Below are 22,610 nucleotides of genomic sequence, written 5' to 3' on the forward strand. Positions count from 1 at the left end.
ATCCATTTGTTGAATCTCCGCTCTCTACCCAACAAAACGGACGAACTCCTTCTGCTCTCCCGGACAAATAAGGACTTTTCTAACTCTGCTGCTCTGTGTTTCACGGAAACCTGGCTGAATGGCGACATACCGGACAGCGTGATTCATCTGCCTAATTACCAGCTGATCAGAGCAGATCGGGACACAGAATCAACGGGGAAATCGCGCGGCGGAGGGACGTGCTTCTACATCAATGAGAGGTGGTGTACAGATGTAACTGTGTTAAAGAAGATGTGCTGTTCAGATCTAGAAACGCTCTTCATTAACTGCAAGCCGCTCTATTCGCCGCGGGAGTTCTGCTCGTTCATTCTCGTGAGTGTTTACATTCCACCGCAAGCGCACGTGAGCACAGCTTTACAGAAACTCGCTGATCTGATCACAGAGAGTGAACAACAACACCCGGACTCTGTTTTAATCATTCTCTGGGACTTTAATAAAGCAAATCTCTCCCGTGAACTGCCAAAATACAGACAGCACATCACATGTTCCACCAGAGACAGTAATATATTGGATCACAGTTACACAACGATAAAGGACGCATATCACTCTGTTCCACGAGCAGCTTTAGGACTCTCTGATCACTGTTTGGTTCATCTTATTCCATTCTACAGGCAGAAACTTAAGTCTGCAAAGCCTGTATTAAGAACTGTTAAAAGATGGACTAACGAAACAGAGCGGGATTTACAAGCCTGTTTCGACCTGACTGATTGGACTGTTTTTGAAGCTGAGGCAAATGACCTGGACGAGCTCACAGAGACTGTAACATCTTATATCAGTTTCTGTGAGGACATGTGCATTCCTACCAGGACTCATCTATTCTACAACAATGACAAACCATGGTTCACTGCCAAACTCAGACAGCTCCGTCAGGCCAAAGAAGATGCTCACAGAAAGGGGGATAAAGTATTGTACAAACAGGCCCACACACACTGGAAAAGGAGATCAGAGTGGCAAAGAGGAATTATTCTGACAAGCTCAGGAACAAATTCTCTTCCAGTGATCCGGCTTCAGTGTGCTTAGGATTGAAGGACATCACCAGCTACAAAACACCACCCCCCAGCACTCTGGAGAATCAACACCTGGCAGACGACTTAAATGAGTTCTTTTGTCGTTTTGAACGATCACCCCACACCCGCCCAGAACACCCCTCCACACAACCATTCACACCCCCAGCAACCCCTCTCTCCCCCACACCTACAATTCATATCAGCGAAGATGATGTGTGCCAGGTCTTCAGGAAGAACAAAAGAAGGAAAGCACCTGGTCCAGATGGTGTGTCACCAGCCTGCCTAAAAATCTGTGCTGAGCAGCTGGCCCCCATCTTCACACAGATCTTCAATAGATCACTGGAGCTGTGTGAAGTCCCCTCATGCTTCAAACGCTCCACCATCATCCCCGTCCCAAAGAAACACAAAATTACTGGACTTAATGACTACAGACCTGTGGCCCTAACGTCTGTAGCCATGAAATCATTCGAAAGACTGGTTTTGGCTCATCTGAAGGACATCACTGGACCCTTACTGGACCCCCTGCAGTTTGCCTACAGAGCAAACAGGTCTGTGGATGATGCAGTCAACATGGGACTGCACTTCATCCTGCAGCATCTGGACAGGCCAGGGACTTATGTGAGGATCCTGTTTGTGGATTTCAGCTCCGCTTTTAACACCATTATCCCGGAAACCCTTCAAAATAAACTAACTCGGCTCTCCGTCCCCACCTCCGTCTGCCAGTGGATCAACAGCTTCCTGACAGACAGACAGCAGTTAATAAAGCTTGGCAAATTCACATCCAGCACTCGAACCATCAGCACTGGAGCTCCTCAGGGCTGTGTCCTCTCCCCACTGCTCTTCTCCCTCTACACCAACGACTGCACATCTAAAGACCCCTCTGTCAAGCTCCTGAAGTTCGCAGACGACACCACACTGATCGGCCTCATCCAGGACGGTGACAAGTCTGCTTACAGACAGGAGGTTAAGGAGCTGGCTGTCTGGTGCAGTCTCAACAACCTGGAGCTTAACACGCTCAAAACTGTGGAGATGATCGTGGACTTCAGGAGAAACCCCCCTGCTCTCCCCCCACTCACCATTATGAACAGCACTGTGACTGCAGTGGAGTCATTCAGATTCCTGGGCACCACCATCTCTCAGGACCTGAAGTGGGATATTCACATTGACTCCATTGTCAGGAAGGCCCAGCAGAGGTTGTACTTTCTTCGCCAGCTGAGGAAGTTCAACCTGCCACAGGACTTACTGAAACAGTTCTACTCTGCCATCATTGAATCCATCCTCTGCACCTCAATAACTGTCTGGTTCAGCTCAGCTACCAAATCTGACCTCAGAAGACTACGGAGGGTAGTCCGGACTGCTGAGCGAATCATTGGTACAACCCTCCCACTCTCCAAGAACTGTACTTATCCAGAGTGAGCAAAAGGGCTGGCAAAATCACTCTGGACCCCTCACATCCAGCACACAACCTCTTTGAACTGTTACCGTCTGGTCGACGCTACAGAGCTCTGAGCACCAGAACGACCAGACACAGGAACAGTTTCTTCCCTCAGTCAATACATCTCATGAACACTCAATAAATAAATGTAGAACACACAACTAATTCATTATCCATTCACCACACTCACTTATTTTATTTTTATTCTCTCATTTCTAATTTGCACATACTTGACCTGTACATACATAGTCGCCTATATTATATATTATATATTGTGTATTTTTAATTTTTAATTTTTTTGCTGCTTTGTACATTGGTTATTGGCTATTTCTTGTTATTTTGTTTTATTACCTGTGTCCTGTCCCGTTACTGTCTTTCTGTTGCACTGTGGAGCTTCTGTCACTATAACAAATTCCTTGTATGTGTAAACATACTTGGCCAATAAAGCTCATTCTGATTCTGATTCTGATTCAATATTGCAAGATCAATTCAGACCCTGAGAATATTGAACAAGAGGATCGTGCAGGACCTTTGCACACACGGATATTGCAAGACATATTAAAGTGGTAATGTTATTGTTGTTTTTTTACTTCTCTAAAAGAGAAGGCTGACCCAGACCGCGCTAAAACGCCTGATTAAAACACTACGTCACGATGTGGAAATATTTGCGTAATGCCACCAAAATGTTCACAGAAAGAAAGAAGCTGTGGTTTATTAATCGCAGTAGTGTTGATGCAGCCATGACAGGGAGACGCGGTGTTTCTCTATGCGAAAGCAAAAGCACTTTATTTGGCCTTCTGAAAGTAGATGCAATTAGAAATCATTAATTAAGATTTGTTAATTAAACAACAGAACAGCCCAACCCAAATGTTTGAATTTGTGCAACCCATTTTATGGACGACAGTTTCGTGAACCTAGGAGAGTACAAGGCTGGCTGTGCACAAAGGCTATTTCTAAAAAAAAAAAAATTAATCAGCTTCTGAATCAGCGACAGTAAGTATGTTTTGTTATTAGATAAGTATTTGCTTTTGACTGTTCAAATGCGGAGTTTTGCGCATAACGCTGTGTGTGTGTGTGTGTGAGAGGGGAACAGGGTCACATCACAGCGGAGTGTACAGCCCGTCAGAAATCACCTTAACCACGGCTTGTGTACTGCAAATACATACGAGCATCATCACTGTGTCTGTCACACAACTGGGTCAGTTGGCCAATCAGAGCAGACTGTGCTTGTTGGAAGGAGGGGCTTTGTAGAAAATTGAGAGAGGCGGGGCATAGAGGAACAACAGTAATGTACAGTATTTGAAAAATCAAGTGTTTTTTGTAGGGATGCACGATATTATCAGACTGATATCGGAATCGGCCGAAAATTGCTTTAAATGTAAATATCGGCATTGGCCCGATATGAAAAATTATGCCGATATGTCTCGCCGATAAGAGGACTACATTAACTCACATGTGCTCAGGGTGTGCTGGTGATTAGATCACGTCAGCAATGTGGCTCATTCTTGAAGCAAAGTTTTGTCTGAATGATGATTAGATTCAATCTTTTGGATTGCTGCATTTAATCTGTGAAAGCATGTACAGAATGACTCCTTTGGTGTGTGAGAGAGTAAACAGGCTATTGTGCAGCAGCAACGGCAGCCTCCCCGGGGTCCTAATGCCAGTTCGGTAAGGAATTGTAATCTATAGGGGGCGCTGTTGGTCTACTTCTACTTAAATTAAAAGTAAAATAGCCTACACAAGTAGCATTTAGACTGTTTCTGATTAAATAAAGCAGTAATTGATGGAAAAATAATGAGTATGTTTTGATTTAAAGGTCAGAAGCTATAGCTTGCATAAAAAAATTAGAATTATAAAAAAAAAAAAAAACATGACACTTATAAATTGAATAATTTTATATATACTGATTTATTCATTAATGTGTAATATGTTTTTTTTTTTTATACAAATCATAAGCTCTAAAAGATTTTCAGAATTTTTACAACTCTTTTGCTTTAGACCATCTACAAATGTTGAATCTTATAAATAAAATAAAATGTTAGGGTTAACACTGCATCTTTCTGGCAGAAAAAAATGCAACGATTGATATGTAGTTTATTTATAGTTATGTTCAAAGCTTCAGTGTGACATCAAAAAACCTTCATTATGGTTTAATTCTAACAAATAAGTTCTTGTTAAAAACTAACAAAAATGTAAAATATTTTGTTTATTTCTGCACAAGAGAGACTTGGTGTTGTTTCCAAATAAAAGGAAATATAACGGTATCGAGCAAAATTGGATTTGGAAAAATATCGGCATATCGGAAATATTTTCAATATCGTGCAACCCTAGTTTTTTGAACATTGAACATTTTGTTGGATGCATGTCTACATAATACATAGCAATCCTCATGTAAATCAATGATAAATTCCTGAGTAAGCCAAGCCGAGGATAAATTCAACTTTATAAAAATGTAAACATACAAATGGAAATCCATATAACCATGGGATATCTATCAATCTATGGGATATCAAAATATATTAAAATCAGGAGAAGGTTTTGGAGTTGTTAGCAAAAATAAATTGAATTATTATAGATCCAACTAATGTTGGGTAGATGTGTCTACGTGTGCAAGTTTTGTGAGGCATATGGGACAATCTTACCAAATTCGGAGGTCCAAATTTTTAGGGCAGGAAAAAAAAAAAGAGCAGAACAAACACAATAAACCCTATCCACCAATATATTTTTTTTACTATAATATCCCTACTCATATTAGACAAGCTGAGTATCTTCATTTATTTAAATCTTTTCTTAAAGTCCTCAGAGAGGAAGAGCGCTAAAATAAAACGCCAACCTCTATTCAAAATTTTGTTTGATGCCAATGCTCAGACAACATACAGAATAGAGCCCTGCATTTCGGCCCTGGCCCGACGGGCCCCGACTTTTTTACGCCTCTAGGGCCGGGCTTCGGGCCAATTTCCACATCATAGTTCAGATGCGGGCCGGGCCTCAGGCCTGTTTTGGGTTTCTCCTTATTTTTTATATTGTAGACATCTATCAATTAGTGATGAAAAAAATTGCCGCGCTGGTGGAAACAACACGAGACCATGCCGCGACTGAGAGCAGCTCGATGGTGTTTAGTGTCCCGCAGCAGCAGCAGCTGAATAGTTCTGCGTTCAAATGCACGCAATAGGCTAAAGCTTGCTGCAAAACCCCAGCAAACATAACCATGAATGTGTCTGCGGGAAATAGTAAGGAGATATTTGAATTATTTACTAATAAACTAATGTTTTCTGAGTCTGTGTCGCAAGGATGAAGTTGCTGATCCGGACTCGCCGTCTCCTCATTAGACGCGCCTTTAGAGAGAAATACATCTTTATTGATTATTGTTCATGATTATGATTAAAATTATAATAAAATAGTTTTTGTTTAAATTTTTTTTATTTCATTAAGTAATTATTTAAAGCTTTCTATAGATATATTTATCATGTCTGTGAGGCATGTATTCGCTCAGCTTCGGTTCATTTTTGTGAAGCGCTCCTGTTCAAGACGGCAGAAGTGCTGGTGCCTCCATGTCCTGCAGAGCGCGCTTTAGCTTCCACTCTCCGCACAAACTTAGATATAGGATAGCGCAGCTTTAACGTTTAAACATTGTAATATACTTGAACTGTTTTAGTATATCTATAGATTATTTTAGGCAAGTCCTGATAATATGAGAAGACTAAATTGATCAAACATAGGCTATGATCAGCTCATGCAGCTGGCCGCTTGGTCGTTACTTAAAAAAAAAAAAAAAAAACTTATAGGCTATTTAACGAACAAAAATGCCCCAAACGTATTTCTAATTTAACTTAATAAAAAAACAAAACAAAATATAATAATTTTGCCATTGCACACAAAACTGAACTATTTTAATAGCCGAAACAGTAGTATAAACTGTTTTAGGAGAAGGGGGAAAAAAAGACGGGCTCGGGTCTGTAATTCTGATAAGCTGTCGGACGTGGGCCGGGCTAGGGCCTGAGCATCTCGGGCCAGGGCCGGGCTAGGGCCTAAATTTGAGGCCCGTGCAGGGCTCTAATACAGAATTACCAAATTTTGCCACAAGTCAAACATATTAAGGTTCTGCAATATATAAATATATTGTGGAAACGTAAATTCCTGTAGAGCTGCTTTGCAACGATTTGTATTGTAAAAAGCGCTATACAAATAAACCTGAATTGAATTGAATTGTTTAAGTTGGAACGGTTTCACTGAAATAAAGTCGTAGCAACTTCTGGTTCACACAGACTTTAAGACCTATTTTTTAGGTCCTATTTAAGACCTATTTTTGTGTGTGTAAACACCTTGAGAAGTTTGGATATAAATCTCATCTGTGTTTCCAATCTGTCATATTTCAGAAGGTTTCAAACACTGAATGGAGATTAAATGTTTTTAAGCCAATTTCTCACCAGTACAGCATGCAGGTTCAGTTCAGCATCAGTCTGTCTGTCTTCATCATCATCCAGGGCATCTGTCTGTCTTCCTCTCTCCTGCCACACTTTGGCTTCCTTCTGATGCTCCCTGCGGTACAGACTGCTGCGCTCGTTCACACTGGTGCGCCTCACTACTTTACTGTAAACGCAAGCCACACAAAGAAGAGAGGTCAGACACCATTTTTCTATATTATCACAGTTAATTATATATTAAGATCACAATTACCATGATTATTACTGCAAGTGAGCAAAGCACCGATCTCTAGCACTGTATATTTTACAAAATATGTTTCAATATATTCACAAATGTCGAAAAAAAAAATGTCGTATCAAAGTAGATGCTGGCCGTGTTAATATGTACATGGGTCAAAGATGAGACATCCCATGAAATAAAACCTCCTAAAAATCTAATTAAACAGGACACATTATATGTGGGTGGGGGGGGTCAATCAATTTAAAGTTGTATTAAACTTTTATTTTATTGATGCTTGAAAACCCCTTTTTCGTCTTTGACCCACATATTAGCCCCATATGCTGAAACCAAAAGAAACAACCACACTGACAGAGAAACTGTTCACTCATGTGGTCACCTTCAGATTGCTAAGTTTTAATAGATTTGGAATTGTTATATTTCTATATGTTGAGGCGGCACGGTGGCTCAGTGGGTAGCACTGTTGCCTCACAGCAAGAAGGTTGTGCAGATCACTCCGCCTGATAAAGGGAACAAGCCGAAGGAAGAGAGAGAGATATTTCTCATGTATTCTGGTGTGTATATTCATTCTGTAGTAACTATTTTCAGTCAAGCCATGGCGGCATGTATAGTAGTCTTTCAGAACCTTTGCCATCTCCACTTTCTTTTATAAAAAAGCTCTTAACAAACGTTTATAGTTAGGCCCTTATAGTTTATGCTGTTGCACTGTATACATTCATTTTGAATTCTGAAAATTAAAAAGTATTTTTTACAATGGAAAACCACATTCTGGAGTGTTTTTCGTGTGTATTTTTCTGCCATGCATCAACATAAATTACATGCTTTTCAAACTACACCTCATAGCAACTTTTAAAAACAATCACTTCTTTGCTGTAGTAACAGCTTCTTATTAAACCTAAAGAGAGAGAATATATTAGACTTAATTTTTAATACAACTGTCACAAGCTGTGAAGCATGGCTTTGCACTCTCTTCATCAGCACTCACCCTCTGCTGCCCGTGCTGGACACTCGTCTCTGCAATGTGTTCTTGTGTTTGTCTTGACCCTTCATGATGGCATCATGTTTGTGTTTCAGCTCCATCATTTTGGCCCGAACTTCTTCATCAGTGCACACATCTACAAAATAAAAAGTATTGTGAAGCCTCCAGTCAAGTCACTACTGATCAAACCTTTAGGATGTGTCATACCAAGAGGCATCTCATCCAGCTCAGACTTGGCGTTTAAATTTGCACCATTAGCTACCAGCAGCTCCACCATCTGGATCTAAAAGTGAAGAAAGACAAAATTACTAAAGAATCACCATTAATTCTGCTATAAAATTTAATGTTTTTGCCAACTAACTTCTTTATGGATTAAAGTCCAGTAAATGTTTACTATTACCAAGTGTACCATTTATTACTTATTACATGAATGGGGCAGGAGATTTATAAGAAAATATGTAAATAAATAAGAACTTATTCTCTCATTCTAGACAGTTGTCTATTTTGTTTTATTAAACCAAAAACTATATATGTCCCCTAGCCGTCATAAACATTTCTGGTCCAATTTCCAAAATTGGAAAAAATTTAAAAAATAAATAGGATGGAAAAAAATAATGTGTTAATTTCTGAGATTATTACTGTGTTATAACAGTATATATAATTAAAGGAATTCACACAACATTTGTTTTTTCACGTCTTAAAGTAGCTAGTAGATACTCTTTTACCTAGTGTTACAGTATGAGGCATGTATATCTGTACAAATTTTATGTCAAAGAGCAGCTCAGCAACACCATCAATGAAGGTGGCTGCTAATGTTCTGGTCATGTAATGTAATGGTAATGTAAGGTCTCGTATTGTATCGTGTATCTTGTCAGTGTGTGCACTTGCTTGGCCATTTGTAGTTGATAAACAGGAAGGTGGGTCCAGCTGAATTGAAATGATCATTTGTTGGATTGGTATAATAAAGGTTATTATACCGCGGCAGTCGTCGTGTGAAGCCCTCTTAATGTGAAGACCGAAGAGTGTAAAGACCATCGACTCTACCGTGTGACTCCAATGGGCAGGGACACCGGCAAGGGATAGTAGTATCGCTTTTTATTTAATTTTTTCATCTATATGTTTATTATTGAAATGTTGTTATATGCATGTGTCAATTTTATTTAATTTCTTTATTTTCTTAAATATGTGGGTAGATAGTATTTATAGAGTTGTAACTTTTTAGTTTTAGTTACTTTTTCTTATTTGTAAGTCGCTTTGGACAAAATTGTCTGCTAAATGACAAAAGTAAAGTAAAGTAAAGTAAAGTAATGTGCTGACCGTTGATTGATAATTGACCGTTACTTACCCACTTAATTCCCATGTTAACAGTAAGGGTGTCCTAAATGTTATCACCCATGGCTTTTGCATATTGGCCTATTTTTTGTTAAATTAATAATGACACGCAGTGATATGTGATGTGTTGTTTTCATCTGATGTTTTATTTTCCAAATTTTAAGACCTGCCAAGGACCAGATGATTTTTTATATTATGTCCTGATATGGAGAACCATGGAATTCACTAGGGTGTCCTTTCTTTTTCATATGACTGTAAATGTGATAAATTTTGCTTTAATGCACTAAATCCTCTTGTGTGTCAGTAATCACCTGTCCCCAGCAGGCAGCAGCATGGAGCGGTGTCCACCCATCAGCATCCCTGCTGTTAGGAGATATTCTGTGCTCCAGCAACAGCTCCCCGACTGACATGTATCCATTAGCAGCTGCTACATGCAGCTACAGAGAAAACACAAGATGTTCAGTTTTGGTAACATTATAGATGATCGTCCAGTCTACCTTCAGTGCTATGTCTTACCAGAGTGGTCCCCTGCTCGTCCTTCACATTCAGATCAGCTCCGCTTGCAACCAGCTCCTGAAGGTCAGACAACATTGCTCTCTCCTTGGCTCCACGACATTCATCAATTCTCTCTTGAGTAATCCCTAAATACAAACATATGTATAATAGCAAGTATTTGTGCCAAACCACTCATCATGTCTTTCTTCCAGCTGTGTATTTAATACAGAAATTAAAACTTTCTGAAATGTAATATTATAGCCTATAAGTCCTAGAAGTGTAATTATACAAATACATATATGATAGTTCTTGCGACTGCATTACTTGTATTTACATATTTCTGCCGACACACCACAGGTGGGTCACAGACTATAGCAGAGTTTTTATCTGCACCTTTTTTCAGCGGTGGCATTCCTCATGGGCTGCACACCAAGATATGACCCTTGGGAATAATTATTTATTTGTTACAGTTTTGAATCAATCTGTCAAATTATTCACTAAATCAGTGAGGAGCTACTTAATTAGCATATGACTCGCTTACTGAACTGCAAGTTCGGTAATGCGTCATGTTAACGCATCATATGTAAAGCTAATACATCATTACATTAATTTAAGTCATTAAAGGCCTGGTTTCACAGACAGGGCTTAAACTAAGCCAGGATTAGGCCATAGTTCAAGTAGGACATTTAAAGGGATAGTTCACCCAAAAATGAAAATTCTGTCATTAATTACTCGCCCTCATGTCGTTCTAAACCCGCAAGACCTCCGCTAATCTTCGGAGTAATTGCACGTTTTTGCAGTGCAAGTTTTCAGTTGAAAGAGCTAAGATTTACATTTTAGTCTGGGACTAGACTTAAGCCTTGTCTGTGAAACTGGGGGAAAGTTTTTTATTTGCTGTGTCATCAAGAAAATATACTGTTTTCTTATCTGTAGACATCACAGTCTTTGTTCATGGCTATCCTCATGCACAATATATCAGCGGCCGACATATTATTGAAAATAATATAATGGAAATAACACAAAAAATTTAATTATTAATATTTATGTGATAATGGAATATTGGATTTTTTCCTCCAGCATTTTCACGGATAATTAGTTCTGGTATGCTGGCATCCTTATTAAGACTAATACACTACAAGACTTTTAAAACAAGATTTTAAATAACTAGGCATCATATATTTGCTGACATTGTTTCAAGGAAAAACTGGCCATCATTCACTGAACTATAATTGAAAAAAAAAAAAAAAGTTTAATATCCTCCGACTAAATGAAATCATAGTCTAGAGCCAAAAAAAGAGAGAGATGATCAGATATATATTTTAGTAAATATATAGAATTTTAAATGTTCTGTTACAGATTTGTGTTAGTATTGTGCATGCTGCTGGTATATTTTCATTACATGCTGTACATTTTGGTTATTCTTTCAGTCTCATTATGGTTTAATTCACTGTTATTCTTCTCAGTTATGTGTTATAATTTGTCACGATAACCATACATAATAATATAAAATGGACAGAATAAAATTATACTAGAATATATTTTTAAATAAACATAACATCTGTAATACAGTCTCACTGATTCAGTCTTTTTTCATTCATTAGATAGTAGTATAATAGTTTTAATTGGGGGGAAGTCGTGGCCTAATGGTTAGAGAATTGGACTCGTAATCGAAAGGTTGCGGGTTCGAGTCCCCGGCCGGCAGGAATTGTAGGTGGGGGGAGTGAATGTCCAGCGCTCTCTCCACCCTCAATACCACGACTGAGGTGCCCTTGAGCAAGGCACCGAACCCCCAACTGCTCCCCGGGCGCCGCAGCATGGCTGCCCACTGCTCCGGGTGTGTGTTCACGGTGTGTGTGTGTGTGTGTGTGTGCATTTGGATGGGTTAAACGCAGAGCACCAATTTCGAGTATGGGTCACCATACTTGATAATACGTCACGACTTTAATTTGACTTAAGTTAAATTATAAGGATGGAGCCCTTTTACATAAGGCTACAATTAACAACAGAGCCCAAAATTTATTTACTATTTATTTTTAACTATAATAATCAACACTCAAATAAAACAAAAAAAGTTGCACAATGCAGTTTTTAAATTAACTTCTACATTATACAATTTCTCTTTGTTTTTGAAATAGGCTATAATTATTTACACAGTGGCTGTCATAACTTGTTTGATAAAAGATTCATTTAAAAATGCATTAAATAATTAAGACATTACTAACAGGTAGCCTAAAGTAAAATATAATGAAGTATATAATCTAATATTTCTCAAAATGCTCTTCTCTAAACTTCATGTAGCAAATAATGAGCTGTAGATACTGATGACTTGCCTGAGGTAAATGAAATGCTACGTGACATTGTTTACAAGCTGCTTTTTGACATCTTTCCACAAATGAAACGCTAATTGAGCAATTACATGAGAAGTTCATTCATAGTTATTAACTAGTTTTAAAGATGAAGGGATGCTCGTGCTCACTCGCTGCCATTAGAACTGAGGCTTCTATACAGCGATCTGTCTCGCCACATCAAAAAGCGTCAAAACGGCATTTATTGTCTGAATTTCCTGAAAAAATTGAATGTTTTGTTCAATACACATGCGTACCTAACCGAAAGACCATACCTAAAATTTTCTGTACGAATACGTGTGCTCCTACTGGTTACACAGTGAAACTAGGTGTACCCAATGCAATAATGACAACAAAAAATTTAAAAAGGCATTTTAAAATGAAAAAGTGAGAAGCCCTGCTCTAAAGAATTAGTCTGCTGTACTAACATGCTCTTTAAAAGCAAACATAATACAAAAGTATCTTATGAATTAGTCCATAAAAAAAAAAAAAAAGTTACTGTTTGTCAGGAGCATTGAAATAATGTATCTTTTAAAAGCAACGTTCCTCAACACTGCTCATAAAAGGTTTGATTTAGCTCAATAGTAGGTATATTATAAGCAACCCTCACCCTGCTCTGCCATGATCATCTCTATGAGCTCTAGCGTAGCGTCATCCTCACACAGATCATACGGCATGTTTCCATCTGCATTCACTGCCAACAGATCTGCACCCCTGAACACAAGAACTCAGTCTGTATCACAAGTTACACAGAAATTATATAGCAATAAATGTTTATATAAGTGTACGTATTTATACAAGGATAAAAGCTGTGTATGACAAAGCATTAAGACCAGCACAATAAATGAATTATAAATTGAGACTCACGCTTCTATCAGCAGCTGGACGAGGTCAGTGTGTCCGCAGGTGGCCGCCGCATGTAAAGGGGTCCACAGCTCACTGTCACACGCATTCACATTTGCACCCGCATCCAGAAGACAGCGTGCTATATCCAAAAAATTATCTATGCAGCTCTGCAGAAAAACACAAGAGTTATATGAATTATTGTCTGTGGAGAGCATGATTCAGGAGTAGGGACGTGACATCTAATCGAAAGGTCATCCAACAATAAAACTAACTGACTAGCCTGAAGTAGTCTACCTATTTAATTTTGTGCTGTATTTTAGTTTCGCTAACAGAAAACAAAGTGAAACCCTTTTGAAATAGTTTAGCTTAGTTTTTTATCTCATTGACAGCACTGCCATTATGGGAGTCCTGTGATATTGAGGTAAGTCTATTCAGGACTACACTTCAGAAGACTTCTGATTTTGTGCATTTAGGTTTACAAGATGAAACAGATTAAAATGAGCTGATGTTCTTGTTTTGCAGCCATTGTTTGTGTTGTTTTTGTTGATGAGCATGTACCTGATGAAGTGCAGTGAGCCCGTCCTCGTTGAACAAGTCTGGACTGACTCCATTATTGAGCAACTGTCGTACTGCCAGGAGACACAAATGCTTTTACATCACAAAAACTATAAACTGTTAACATTTTGGACAAATTATGACATTAAAGGGATAGTCTGCCTATTACTGTCAGCACCATGATGATTAGGGCTGGGTAAAAAATATTGATTCTCCGATTTTAATCGATCTTCAGTTTAATGCAACGATATCGATTCGGGAAATCCCCGAATCGATTATTAATGCGAGTGCTTCAGGTAAGAGGATATGAATATTCACCTCTCGTCCTGAAGGTGTCACCATCTTTCGAATTTGTCCACTAAAAAACACAACTGTGTGCACCCTATTATTAATGTAGATGTGTATTTCAGTAATAAACTTAAGTAGGAGAGTTTCAGTTACCAGCATTTATATCAAAATATGGATCCCATGTCTGCAAAACTAACATTTTAAATGAAATATTGATAGCTAATCGAATCGAATCGCAGAATTGGTCACAATACCCAGCCCTAATGATGATTACAGAATTTTCGCTTTCTTTCCTCTGTGAAACACAAAGAAAATTTGGTAAAATGTCTCAGTGTTTTGTCTATACAATTGAAGTCAAAAGGGTGCAAGGATGTTTGGATCCAATGTTCTAAACGTTCTGCAGAAGAAATAAAGTCTTACAGGAATGACATTATGGTGAGTAAATTATGTTTTTTTTAACTATACCTTCAATCTCTGTTAGAACTACAAGAAAGTCAGCACTGAGGAGTAGTTTAGAGTGAAGAGTTCTGATACATAAAGCATAATCAAAACAAAATGTTTATCACAATCAACAGGTTTTCATTTATTATTTCTGTGTACTTTATCTACAACTAGCAATACCTGGGCCCTCATTTATCAATGGTGCGTACGGACAGATTTGTGCGTAGTGAGTGCGTAAGAACAATTTCACGCAAAGTGTGGGATTCACCAAGTTGTACTTATACGTAGAAATGTGTGTAAATATAAGCACACCTCTGAGCATGCTTACGCAGATAATCTAGTGGTAGAATAGCGACACTACACATAAAAAGCATTTAAGAGAGTCACAGTAAGCATTAAGCAATCCACATATGTCCTGTGTTTCCTTTAAAACACTCAATTTATAATTTGTCTAGTTTTAAACACGATGCTTAATTGGTGTCAAACCCTATAAAAGACAGATGTGAAATATATTTGTCTCAGTGCAATGGCTTATCTTGCATTATTGGAAGACTTGGCAAACAATGCGCTCCGCAGAGAGCGCGTTTTCCAAGATCGCGCTGATCTGCTTGGCGAGAGCACAGAGTGGCTTCTAAGTAGGTACCGCTTTCCCAAAAATGTACTGCTGGATTTGTGTCGTGATTTAGGACCAGTGTTGGAGAGAGAAACAAATCGCACGAAAGCCATTCCCGTGCACATCCAACTCCTGTCCACCCTTGGATTTTTAGCTACTGGCACATTTCAGCGTGAGGTTGGAGACATATGTGGTATATCCCAGCCATCAGTGAGTAGGATCATGCCGGCAGTGTTGGATGCAATTATTTCCTTGGCCCCAACCTACATCCAGTTCCCTTATCGAATTCCTCAACAAGCCGCAATAAAACGGGACTTTCATGCCATTTCTAGATTCCCAAACATAATTGGAGCTATAGACTGCACCCACATCGCCATAAAAGCACCATCAACCAACGATTTTAATTATGCAAATAGAAAAGGGTTTCATTCTGTTAACGTGCAAATAATTTGTGATGCAAATCTGTTGTTATTAAACGTCGTTGCGCGGTGGCCTGGAGGAACACACGACTCGTTCGTTCTGCAGAATAGCTCTGTGGGTGTGCGTCTCCAAGAAGGCGCTGTTGAGGATGGCTGGCTCATTGGTGAATTTAAGGCTACAACATGTTTAAAATGCTATTGTAGGGCTATGTACAATTACTTAAAACTATTTCATCATTAGGTGATCAAGGTTATCCGCTAAAGCCATGGCTAATGACCCCCCTAACCAACCCGAGGACCGAGCAGGAACAGGCGTACAACCGTGCCCATGCGCGCTCAAGGAGCACAGTTGAGCGCGCAATAGGCCTGCTGAAAGGACGATGGCTGTGTCTGTCAAGCACGGGAGGGACACTGCAGTATCAGCCAGAAAAAGCATACAAAATCATCATTGCTTGCAGTGTGCTACATAACTTGGCCATCAGACAGGGCATCCCTCTGCAGGAACCCCCAAGACCAGACGGCCCTATGCCCGATGCAGTGCCCCTGCCACCTCCTAATGCCGCTGGCATTCAGACAAGACAGAGGATCATACAGACATTTTAGGTAAGTCTGGCCATTGGTCGAGTGCAGAAACATTACAGCGATTTCATTTTGTGTTTTGCAGCTTCGTGGAAACAAATAACTGAAATCACATTAGTCAGCGGTTTATGGTTTATTAGCAATTGTATTTGCGCAAGAGGCAATCTGTTTCAGAGACTCGTTGATTTGAATCAATACATTCGTTATGTTGCTCAGTTGATCCTTTAGGTCATTAATGGATTTTGTTGTTTCCTCTTGATTTTGTAGCACCGCCTCACTCAGCACTCTTGGCGCACGGCGCATGGAAGGGGCAATGGATGGGCCCGGCTCCTCAAGCTCCTCAGGCACAACGGGTGTCGCTATTAAGGAAACACATGTTCACATTAATTTAATTGAGTTTATCCTATGAATGATTTCATTAACAGTTTACAAATTGAAATAAAATGTATGCAAACACAATATCCTATTCCAGTTGGTTTATTTTACCTTCACTTTGGGTGTTAGATGGCCCTGTTTGTTCTGTCGCAAGAGCATCAGTGTCACCGTCCTTAGTAATCCCGGACAGAGCCGTGTCTCCGATGATGCAGGCTATGCGGTTGTCCAATGGGGAAAGTTCCGTTGTTGTCTGTCCTCCTCCAGTTGCGGACATTTCTCGTCTGTGTGCTGTGACACGTTTTTTAGCCAATACTTTAATATCAAACCATTTTTTTTTTATTTCTGGGACAGTTCTCTCCTCAGACCCAACGGAATTAACTGCATTGGTGACATTCTCCCATGCAGCCTTTTTTCTTTTATTTGTAATTCCTCCTGCAGTGAATGAACTAAACAATATCTGTTGTTTGGATTCAACTTCATTTACAAGTATCTCTAATTCTGTGTTTGTGAAGTTCCTCTTCTTTGCTCTCTTTGCCATTATTGCAGTGAGGAAAAAACACAATCACGTAATTTTTAAAGGGAAGTGTTGTCACCATATATGGTTAATTGGAGGCGTTTCCGAATGCTAATGACCATGAATGTGAACGAGCATGGTACTTACGCACATGTGGTATTTATCAACAATGATTGCTTACTCATGTGCGTAAGAACTGCGTGCGCACGTTTGATAAATGCGGATTTTCTTGTACTTAGGCACATTCTAAATTTCATTCGTTGGACAAAATATAGAACCTTTTCTACGCACTGTTGATAAATGAGGGCCCTGGTCTTTATTTGAGAATATATGATTTTTGAGAATATATGATACTAAGTGCACTGTTGGATAGAGTATTTTTTTTTTTCTAAACAAAAACATTGTTTCAAACAATTTCTTTATTCCTGGAAATGTCATAATAGGATTACAGAATCATGTAGTTATCATGTAGTCACAACAGAGGACATTTGCATGAAAGTCTTGGAGGTAGAGTTGCAAAAAACTATGTTCTGAGTAAATGTATAAAATGGTCATGAAAAACTAAATTATAACTGCTTTCAATATCACATTATGGATCTTGGATTATTTTAACACGGTGTGTGGACTTTCTACAGTCATTGCAATAAACGAAACATTTGCAATACTGTTAGTCCTTTACTCTTACCCTCCTCTATGTCATTCCTGGCTGCAGCCTCCAGCAACATCACACTGGTGTTGAAGGTCACCCTTCTGCTTTTCTTCACCCCATCTCCCTTGTGGTTGCCCTTTTGACTCCGGGCACTGTCTTTCTCCATCTGAGCCCAGCCTTTCAGCTGCTGCGCCCGTCTCTTCTGTGCATGCTTCAGGCGCTCGGTGGCTGATAGGCGGCCGATAGTTGCCATCTCTGATAGCAGCTCAGCATGCGCCGCCATATCTTCGAAGTCAACACTCTCAACGCCTTCACAATTCCTTCTGACACCACAAAGATCTTCTGCTGTCTCCTCTCAAAGGCATTCGACTCTTTCACACTTGCAATTCTGACATCCAAATGTCTGATGAGAGCTGCAAACAAACTGGAGATCCAATGGGATAATGTAGAGATGCAGATGACTGCCAAAGACGGATCATATTCTTAATAACTTTTTCTATATAGACCAGGAAGACCGGTTCTGCAAAGAAAGAGTGCAAAGTTCTCATGTCTTGCTTTGAATACAGTAAAAACACAGTATGAAAAATGAATGAATATTCTTTTTGAATTGTGTTATAGATAAAACGAGACAGTTTGAATGAGAAAATATTAGGCACTCATAATAATAGAGGGGAGCTCTGTGATGCTGGGTAGAGAACAAATCTCAAAGAGTTATAATCAACAGATCTGAATGATTTATATAAGAGTTTGTGTGTGAAAGAGACAACAGACAGCTCTCTGAAACAGAGTTTACTGCACATTTCCAAGTAAATTTACCTTCACCATTTGAGTGAAAAAAAACAATCTAAACTGTTTGAGTTCCAGTGTTGAATGAATACAGAAAGCCCATAATGCGAGAATGTTCAAACGCCCGATTTCAACTTGCTAAACCTGTCACTCACTGCCAATTATGTAGCAATTCACACCCAGGTCCATATGCAGTTTCTGTAGCTGGCCCAAAACCTTAAAATTACTGATGCAGTGCATTAAAGTACTTATTTTTTTATAAATGATTATTAGGATAAATGTATATTCTGTTTAATGTTAGTCATTATATTGGAGTTTTGGAATAAGATATGCTTAATTGACTAATTTATACACGACTTGGAAGTTTTTAGATAGCTATTAGCAGTCTATCATCATTAGCCAATTTCCCACCATCACACAAAACTATTCCAAGTACAGTAAGGCATGGTTCTAATTGATTTTCTTATGCGCAGCTCAACATGGAACAATTACAAACACTTCTCACCATGGATTTCTTGACACAGTAAGCTAACCATGAGCATCTTTCTTGGTGGAACGCTTGTTTTGACTTGATGACGGTTTTGCAGTATAGTACAGTAAAAAAATTAAACATTAATATATTACTCATTTAATATTATGTCAGTGAATGTACTAGTCTATGACTTGATTTCTTTCAAGTTCTTTTAGGTACTTTCATGACTGTGTTCAAGTTCTTATCCATGCTAATTGCAAACCAAACCGAAAAGGAACAGACAGGATTAAGACAAATATCTGCTGATACCGAGCAGTGCTTTTGGTGTATTTCTAGCTGGAAACCTATAGTATAGTTTTCTCTTCTATTTGCCCGGATTCTTACAGGGATGGTTACCCCAAAATGAAAATTCTGTCATCATTTACTTACACTCCAAATTACAAAGTTGTTCCAAACAAGTATAAGTTTCTTGCTTCTGCTAAACAACACACACACAATAATATTTTTAACAACTTTGGTACCCACTGACCTCCATAGTCATTTTTCTTCAATACTATGGAAGTGAATAGGGGCCAGCAACTGTTTTGTTATCCACAATCTTCGAAATATTGTCCATTTAAAAGAAGAAACAAACTCCTACAGGTTTGGAACAACTTGAGGCTAAGTAAATGATAACAGAATTTTCATTTTGGGGTGAACTATACCTTTGGGATTTATGGTCTCTAATGTCCATATTCTTAGAGACTATAAATTTGGTAGGGTGGCCTATAATACAAATAATTTAATTTCAAAATGTAATAAATAAAACAAAGCAAAAAAAAAGCTCTAGTACCCCTAGCTCTTCCTATGGCGTTTGACAGATTAAAAGACTTTTGATTAGTCAATCCATTGAAAAGATATGTCAGTTACATTTTTGGGGTGTGGCCTGAAATAACTAATTGACTTAATGCACATCTAAGTTCAAACTTAAACTGACAGACGCAGACAACAGGACTTTATACAGATCAATAATTTGTCACAGAGACAAACAATATTCACTCACAATGTACAATGCTAGGTTTATTAGAAAGCTAGCCTAGGAAACAAGCTAAAGCAGAGGTGAAATGCAAAGGAGAGGAAAATTTGTGTGTGTGTGTGTGTGTGTGTGGTGCTCAAGGACCTGCCATTTTTGGCCACTGACTATGGAGCCTTTTTGCAATACTTTTCTCCTATTTAATTTTTTATTTTATTAAATTTAGCCCATAGCATAAATTCTCAATCAAGTGTGTTACCAAAAACTCCATTTAAGTTCTAATCTGTGAGGCTGTGCGAGCCCCTGCCCCTCAGCCCTTCAACATCTCTCGTCACAGCCACCACAGTTAACACAAACACAAGCAAATCAAGAGCCCTGCAGAGCAGCATCTCTCTCTCCCTGACCTGCCTTCACTGGTGACAGCCGGGTAACTACTGTGTTTGCCCTAAGGTCCAGCACTGTTTGTCACGGTTGTGAAATTAAACCACTTTTAAAACATCTCAATACATGCCATACTAAGTTAGGAAATTGCCCTCCATTAAGCATAAAAGGGATAGTTCACTCAAAAATAATTATTCTATTATCATTTACGTGTCACGGTGCCCACAGCAGGGAGGAACAAGGAACACGCAGATGAGGATGTAATTTCAAAATAACAGTCTTTACTTCAGACATCAAGGCAAGGCAGACACAGACACAGACAGGAACACCGGGAGTAACAAGTAGACCAGCCCAAATCAAGCTGAACAGACAGGACTATAAATACACAGGATAATCATAGATAACGAGACGAACACGCCTGGACAAGAATGAACTAATGATCACACTAGACGAGGACAGGAAACAAACCAAATAAGGAAACAAGAGGCGGGAACACAAGACACACACGACAGAGGACTGACATGACTCACCCTCAAGTTGTTCTTCTGTTGAGCACAAAAGGAGATAGGAATGTTGGTAACCAAACAGTTAACGGTAGCCATTGACTTCCACAGAATGGAAAAAATACTATCACATCAACGGTTCGGTTACCAATATTATTCAAAATATCTTTTTGTGTTCAACAGAAGAAAGAAACAAAGCAGTCTGCCACAAAATCCTACCAAAAATGTCCTCAAGGACAGGCCAGACAACCAGCTGTCCATTCATACCGTGTGGGTTTTTCAGAACTAATGTATTCTGCCATTAGTTACTATTGAGTATGATTTGCTTCAGTGGCTACTGCTAGTAATGAACATAAGAGTGATGCATCAATGCATTCCACGCAAATTTACTTATGTACAATTAACATCATCGTTCCAGCCCTATTAGCACCAAAATGTAAATTCACAAAGCTTGAAACATTTGTATTTGTACCAAATGAGAGACGCAAGCCCATAAAAGTGGATAATCGTGTCACCTGATTTCCCACAAATTGAAAAATAGATATTGCACGAGTTACTCCACTGGACTACACATGGAAGCTTTTGTTTGTCATTCCAAATATTCACTCGCGTCTCAAAAAACATGACAATTTTTCACTATACTTTTTTTTTTAATTTGGCAAATCGTGAAAAATCTTAGACATTTGTTCATGAATCAGACACAAACCACACCAGGTGTTCATACTGAAATCTCTTCTCTAATAGTTTTAGTTTTTATCTCTCCTCACATTTAGTTGTAACAACTTGTGCTTGTTGGGAAAGGTAAAGCACATGAAGTTTTCATATTTAAATATGGCATTTCATTCACCACTATGATGTTCAATATAGCATCTCAAAATGCGCAACCCTCAAAATGTCAAACTTTGAGGCAAATATGAAAAATGACTAAAGGAAGCTTCTCACATCTGTGTTGACATCTGGTAACTGTATCAACATCACCAGTAGCTTCTATTCTTGCAACAAAAAAAAATGTGATACTTTATTATTCTCCACTAAAAATTATTGTGCAGCCCAAACTGTAAGGCCTAAAACAAATGGGATGGTATTACTATTGGCCACTACTGAAACTCATCTGGCAAACAACTAGCACAGTCCTCAAATGGTTCAGGTCATACTTATAAAGGAGGGATTACTTTGTGAGCATACTCAACCATATGTTTAAGGGTATATCCATGATATGCCAAGTCCTGCATATAGTCACATATTACATAGCAAAATGATAAGAAATTAGTGTTGTCAAAAATATCGATATTTCGATAAATATCGATACTGAAATATCTGAACGGTACCAATATTAATTTCCCGAAGTATCGATACACCGATACTAGCCGAGCTGTCACTTTCACTTCTCTCCAAAGGCGCGTGGACAAGCACCACATGTGACCGCACTCGTCTCCTTCGCTCTGGTTAAATAGCAAAAGTGAAGTGAATAGAAAGATGACTGCTCTGGTTGTTAAAGAACACAGCAGGAATGCTATCTGTAGGATCTATGATCTCCGCGATGCAGAGAACGCGCACGGAATCCAGTCATAAAAACGGAATTTACAGTTTAACGCGGAATGTCACAGAATTTGTCAGTTTGGATGAATTAATCAAAAGTAGGTCATTACACTTAAATCAAATCGCGATATGGACTAGCATCTGTAAATATTAAGCTGCAAAAGTCGATTTAAATATGAATCCTGCATGTTCTGCGCGTCTCTGTGTGAATGTGCTGCACGTGCGGTTTTGTTTACTAATGTGGCGCTCGCGGTGATTTCAGCGTCTGCCGTCTCAATGAGGACATAAATACATCAACAATATCTCCAGAACTGATCTGAAAGGCACTATATGAGCATTTTACC

General features: G+C 38.9%; 1 protein-coding gene across 1 annotated transcript in view; it reads right to left on the reverse strand.

The window, feature by feature from the left end:
- Window positions 1-22,610, reverse strand: part of LOC306852494 (protein phosphatase 1 regulatory subunit 16A-like) — a 34,409-nt gene that overhangs the window by 1,890 nt on the left and 9,909 nt on the right. Inside the window, exons 2-10 of the mRNA XM_079389377.1 lie at window positions 17,610-18,093; window positions 13,699-13,769; window positions 13,162-13,307; window positions 12,905-13,008; window positions 9,971-10,095; window positions 9,766-9,891; window positions 8,330-8,405; window positions 8,129-8,258; window positions 6,909-7,071 (exon numbers count right to left, since the gene is read on the reverse strand). Of these exons, the coding sequence (XP_079245503.1) occupies window positions 6,909-7,071; window positions 8,129-8,258; window positions 8,330-8,405; window positions 9,766-9,891; window positions 9,971-10,095; window positions 12,905-13,008; window positions 13,162-13,307; window positions 13,699-13,769; window positions 17,610-17,856 (1,188 nt within the window). The 5' untranslated portion in view covers window positions 17,857-18,093. The remainder of the gene's footprint in view (window positions 1-6,908; window positions 7,072-8,128; window positions 8,259-8,329; window positions 8,406-9,765; window positions 9,892-9,970; window positions 10,096-12,904; window positions 13,009-13,161; window positions 13,308-13,698; window positions 13,770-17,609; window positions 18,094-22,610) is intronic.

This window comes from Barbus barbus, assembly GCF_936440315.1.
Source record: "Barbus barbus genome assembly, chromosome: 32".
Lineage (NCBI taxonomy): Eukaryota > Metazoa > Chordata > Actinopteri > Cypriniformes > Cyprinidae > Barbus > Barbus barbus.